The 6,000-nt window shown below is 48.8% G+C and overlaps 1 protein-coding gene and 1 pseudogene across 3 annotated transcripts in view; one reads left to right on the forward strand and one right to left on the reverse strand.

Annotated features, from left to right (window-relative positions):
* Window positions 1-3,488, reverse strand: part of Psap (prosaposin) — a 31,524-nt gene extending 28,036 nt beyond the window's left edge. For all 3 annotated transcript variants that reach the window (XM_023718525.1, XM_023718524.1, XM_023718522.1), the window contains exon 1: window positions 3,380-3,488. In XM_023718525.1, coding sequence (XP_023574293.1) covers window positions 3,380-3,419 — 40 coding nt within the window. In that variant the 5' untranslated portion in view covers window positions 3,420-3,488. The remainder of the gene's footprint in view (window positions 1-3,379) is intronic.
* A 1,676-nt stretch (window positions 3,489-5,164) lies between these two features.
* LOC101576678 lies at window positions 5,165-5,809 on the forward strand (annotated as a pseudogene).
* The last annotated feature ends 191 nt before the right edge of the window (window positions 5,810-6,000 follow it).

Here is a 6,000-nt window from a genome sequence, read left to right on the forward strand (position 1 = left end):
AGCCCGGCAGCCAATATTCTACAATTTCTGCTAGCTGACTGGCTCAAAACGCTGCTGCACAGGGCTTGGTCTTGACCTTGACAACGAAGATCCCACATACACGTCTCACCAGTGATCCCAGGACCTGGGAGGCTGAACCAGGAAGATTGCTGTGGGTTCAGAGCCAGCCTGGGCTACACAGAGACCCTGTCTCCGAAAACCAAAAGTCCAAAATGGCAACTCACCTATTCAAAACCTTGACAGATCTGGTGTTAGGAGCTGGAGTGCAGGAGGGAAGGAGGCAGCCAGCTGCTGCTAATGCTCCAGGGACCTTGTGGCACTGACCCAGGGCTCATGCAGGGCACTCGCCTATTTAAATTGCATTATGCACCATATATAGATAGATAGATTTTTTTTTTTAATGTTTTTTAGTGGAGTCTACAGGGTCTCACTACTCATAGTGATCCTATTTTCAGCCTCACCAAGTGCTGGGATCACAGGTGCGCGCCACGCCCAGTCCCAGTTGCCCTCTCAGTGTGCCCTGGGCACGGGGCCAGCACGGCACACCAGGGATTGAACCCCTGGTCCCTGAGCCTGCCTAAGCAGGTGCCTAAATCCACTGAGATATCTGGCCAACCCTAAATCGCATGTATTTTTTAAAAATTAAGAAGGAGGGGCTGGGGAGATGGCTCAGCAGAATAAGTGCTTCCCTGGCAAGCGCAAGGGTCTGAGGTCAATCCTCGGTTCTGCCAAAATAAAATAAAATTAAAATTAAAATTAAGAGGGAAGTGTGGAGGGGTGTGGAAGTGTGGAGGGGTGTGGGAGGCAGCACATGAGACTCCTCCTTCTGGGCCTAGCGCCCCAGGAAATGGCCTATGATTGCAGGGTCAACCCCTGCACTGGTCAGGTGTTCTCTGAGTCTCTCATTAGGCCACTATTTACCTGTTAGGGTGGAGGAAAGGCAGGGACAACAGAGAGGGCAGAAAAGGACCCAAATACCATGACTTTACCCCCAGGATTTTTTCCGGTGGTGCGCAGATGGGACCCAGAGCCTGGCACGGGTTAGGCCAGCCTCTAACACTGAGTCACACCTAGCCCTGGAGACCTTGTTAAAACACAAGCTGCAAAGCTTCCATTTCCTAGACCTGCCAGGTTATGTATGGTGCCCATGCTTTCCTGGACAGGGGCAAAGGCAGTGAGCATCTTGAGAAACCTTAGGGTTAGCAGTTCACTGAAAGCAGGCCAGTATTCCACACTGTTAATAGTTTGACCCTAAAGGAGTGGCCACAAGGTCATACCAAGGCCACTAAGCTCACACACAGCCTTACCTACCTGCTGGTCGGAAGCCCCTGATCAAACACACTCAGGCCAACACAACCCTCTACACCAGGGTCTGACCTTTCATTTCCGAAAGATAAGCACCTTCTGGACATCCAAGTCAGAACTCTTTCTCCCATATCTGAGTGTTTCAGAGACTGAGCCCAGGGGCTCTGGACCAAGTGCTAGGATTATAGGCCACCGAGGCAGCTGACTCAGATAGCTTAGGAGTCTTATGCAGTGACTCAATGCCAACAAAAAAATCACTTCATGGCCTACAAGTAATGGAAATTCAAGAACTTCATGTAAGGTCACTTTTTTCCTCAGTGCTAGGAATTAAAACTCAGGGCTGTGCACCTCCTAGGCAAGCACTCTGCTGCTCAGCTATACCTTTTATTTTGAGATATGGTCTAAACTACTCAGGCTGTGCTTAAACTTGTGATCGTCCTGCCTCAGCCTTCCAAGCTCAAGACAGTCTAGAATTACTGAAAGGGACATTAAAAAAATCTGTTATGTATTGGTCCATAATTAACGTTTTTGATCAACTGCATCATTCGCTTTGATTTTTTTTTTTATTTTATGGAAGCGTCTACAGTGTGTACAGGGTCTCACTGCACAGATCGGACTCATAGTGAGCTGCCTGTTTTTACAGCCTCCCAAGAGCTGGAATTACAGGCACACCATCACCACACCCAGTCTCACCATGACTGGCAGGCCCAGGGATGGAACCAACCCCACCCCCATCTGTGTGCTGACCACTTTGGTGTTGTTTATTAAAACCTGACTATGGGGACCAGGGAGATAGCTCAGTAGAATAAGCACCTGCCTGGCAAGCGCAGGGTCCTGAGTTTAATCCCCAGTACCGTAAAAAAAAAAAACCTGAATTTGGTCATCTATCCCCGTAATCCCAGCCCTCTGAGAGACTGAGGTAGGAGGACTGCAAATCTGAACCTAGCCAAGGTAATTCAGTGACTCAGCAAATCTTAATGCTATTTCAAGATTAAAAAAAAAAAAAAATTAAAGGGCTGAGAATGGGATTCCAGGTGTGCACCACAACATGGGGCAGTAAATAAGAAACAGAAACTAAGTTTGGAGAAGTTGATAATCAGGTTTATTTCCTTCATGGGCTATGACACAGGATTCTCTATAGAAATTAAAGTCAAGCTCCACGACTTTCAAATATATGATTTCAGCCACACATGGTGGCGCTAGCCCATAATCCCAGCGCCCAGAAGGCACCCAGCACTCTGCAAAGACACAAGGATTGCCAAAAGTTCTAAGGCCAGCCTGGACCTACATAATGAGTTCAAAGCCAGTCTGAACTACACGGCTAAGACCCTGTCTCAAGTAAATATCCAGGAAATAAAAACAGAATGTGCGAGGTCGATCATTCACCTCTCTATACCACGTTAATGTGCATGAGACTAAAATATTAAGAAAAAAAATAAGTAAACAACTAAAATAAAGGTCATAGCGGGGCCAAGGGGGCAGGGAGGCAGCGCGCTGTTTCCAAGGCTCTGCCTTCCTAACCTGCGCCTACGTTACCCTCGCAGCACCATCCTGGGACAACAAATAGGTCTACGGTTCCTTGCACTTTTCTCCCAACTTACCGTTCTCCCAAAATATAGGCCAAGGGCCGTGTAACGCATCTGAAAGCAGGACAGGGCGTGAGGCCTTCCAAAAGCGATCAGGCCCACTACGCCCCCGCCTGGGCCCTTCCACACACCGGCCTCCGTGGGGACCCCAAGCAGAGGTCACCCTCAGGCCGTAGGGCCGCCCCCCGCAACTTCGGGACCCGCACCCACGTGGACCCCGACGCCCAGGCCCCGACCTGCGGCAGGAGGGTCCCCGGGGAGCGAGCTGACCACCGGGCCAGGCCCACCCGACCCCCTCTGCCCGACCCCGCAGCCCCCCGCCCCGGCCCACCTGCCCACAGAGAGCGCAGGCCGCGCCTGCGCAGTCGGCCTCGCCCGCCGCCCCGGAGCTGAGGGCCGACTTCAGCCCGCTCGGGGCGGTGGCCTCGCGGAGCTCCTCTTTCCCTGCTTTAAGGTGGTGGTGTGGGGGGAGGGGTCCCCTGGCTCACCCGTGCCCAGCAGGCTGCCCAGGAGGAAGAGCGCGTACATGGCGCCGCCCGACTCTGCAGTCTGCAATGCGGAGCGTCAGCTGATCACGCCGGGTATAAACCCGACCCCACCCGACGCCGCGCAGTGCGCAGGCGCGATCCCCTTCTCGCCCCTCCCCTCCGGCCTCCGCCTGACTGTGGGGCGGGCAGGGGAGAAGGGGAAGCGGAGCGAAGGTGGGAGAGGGCAAAGGGAGGGAACGGGAGGGGCGGTTGTGAAAGAAAAACCCTAGCAATGCGCAAAAGCAAGATTAAGGATTATAGGCTGTGTGTACCGTGTTTGTTTTTTGCAACACAAGGAGATCACAGCCAAGCATGCACACACACACAGAATTGGACCCAGAGCCTTTGCCCTAACCTACATCCCCAATTTTTCAAATACATTTCCAAATGGGTCTCTATGTTGAAGGCTGGGTTCCAATTTTTTGACCTTTCTGCCTCAGCCTCCCAGAGTGCCGGGATTACATGTGTACCACCATACTGGGTTCAGATCTGTAATTTTTTTTTTTTTTTTTTTGGATAGGATCTCACTGTAATTCAGGCTGGTTTGAACTCTCAGCATTTCTCCTGACTTAGCCCTTCAAGTGCTGGGATTACAATAGTGGCCAGTTCCTTAGTCTTTGCCTTTTCCAGTTTGGCAATGTGAACCACAGATTTTGGGTCCAGGATGTTACCTTCTAGCCCCCATCTTTTCTGAGTATGATTTGCTGTGTGTACTCCTATTTTACAGATCAGAATCCACAGCATACAGTTTAACGATTTATCCAAGTTCTTTTTTTTTTTTTCCAAGTTCTTATAGTCTGGGTTCTAATTCACCATCCCCACCCACACTGTTTTTGTCAAGCAAATCAAAAACAGAAACTAAGGGCCTGCCAGAGAGCTCATGGGATTAAAGGATTAAAGCACCTGTTTAGGCAGAGGAAGGGGCCTAGCTTTCAATCTGGTGTACCGAGCCAGCCCTGCCCCCACCCCACTTGTACTGAGAAAGGGACTGAGACTGGGCTTGGTAGCACGTGCCTATAATCCCAGCACTTGAAGGCTGAAAAACAGGAAGGATCACTACCAGTCTGATCTGTGTAGTTAGACCCTGTAAACCCTGTACTAAAATACAGATAGAAAAAAAAAAACAACTGTAGGGATGAATTTGGGCCAGATGTGGTGGTGAGCACCTGTAATCCCAGCATTTAAAAGGCTGAGGCAGGAAGATCTCTGTGAGTATGACTACATAGTGAGTGCAAGGCCCACGTGAAATACATAGTCAGATTATCTCAAAAAAAAAAAAAAAAGGAATTTAATTTGGGAGGTACAGGTGCAGCGAGTTCTCAGTGTTTCAGAGATGAAAACTGAAGTCTTAGATACCAAGCAGAATAGAATGATGAAATAAAACTGGATATGGTGTCACACCCCTGTGATCCCAGCACTCAGAGTACTCGGGAGGCTGACACAGGAGAATTGCTGCCAGTTCAAGACCAGACTTGGCTACAAAGTGAGCTCATGGACAGCCTGAACTGCATAATTAGAATTTGTCTCAAAAAAGACAAAAATAAAATAAAATAAAATGGGGGGAAGAGAAAAAGAAAATAAAAATAAAATGTGATGAAACCAAGCTCGGTAGCACTGCCCTTAATTCCTCCCCAATTAAAGGTACAGCTCAGTGGCACGGCCTTGCTTAGCATGCATGAGCCTCTGGCTTCAACCTCCAGTACCAAAGAGGGGGAAAAGTGATGTTTGTCTTCACAGGCAACTTCTATGGAAATAGAGAAGGTATTGCAGACAGCTGAGTTGAATAGAAATTCATATATAGAGGCCAGGGAGATAGCTTAGTAGAATAAGCGCTTTCCTGGCAAGCGCGAGGGCCTGAGTACAATCCCCAGTCTTGCCACAAAAAAAAGAAAAAAAGAAATTCATATGTAATCAGAGAGAGACTCGGTCCTCAAGGAAGCCTCAAAAAATAAAGCCATCAGGGTGGTACAAGCCTGTAATCCCAGAACTGGGGGTAGGGGGAGGTGTCCAGAGGCAGGATTATTGTGAGTTGGAGACAAGCCTGGGCTACATAGTGAGTTCAAGACCAGCCTGCACTACATAGGCAGGCTTTCATAAAGACAAATAATAGAGCCAGACATGGTTTGATTGAGGTGGCCTCCTGCTTACCACCAGGCATGCTGATGCTAAAGCAGTTCCCGAGAAGGCAACAAGTTGTCCTCTTCTACAGAAGGATTTTGCAAGCAATCTGGTAAATTGCAAGTGTATCTGGCTGCAAATACCTGAAGAACTGGGAAAGGGAAGACTTCAAAAGAAATAAAAACAAAAGAGGATAGAATCCCAATGATGATGGCCCAAGGCAATGTCCAGCTAAAGGAGTCAGAAAAAACACCTGCATTAGCACCATCTTAGCTCTGGCATTTTTCTGAAGGATTTCCGAATATTTATGATTGATTGAGTTTAGGTTTAATGATCAGCTCAAAGGCAAGTGGAATCGATATGTACACTACTCAGGCACAACTTCACAAAGACATGATAATAACAACGCTTGGCAAGTGCAAGGGCCTGAGTTCAATCCCCGGTTCTGCAAATAATAATAATAA

Source organism: Octodon degus, unplaced genomic scaffold (genome assembly GCF_000260255.1).
Source record: "Octodon degus isolate 3935 unplaced genomic scaffold, OctDeg1.0 scaffold00005, whole genome shotgun sequence".
NCBI lineage: Eukaryota > Metazoa > Chordata > Mammalia > Rodentia > Octodontidae > Octodon > Octodon degus.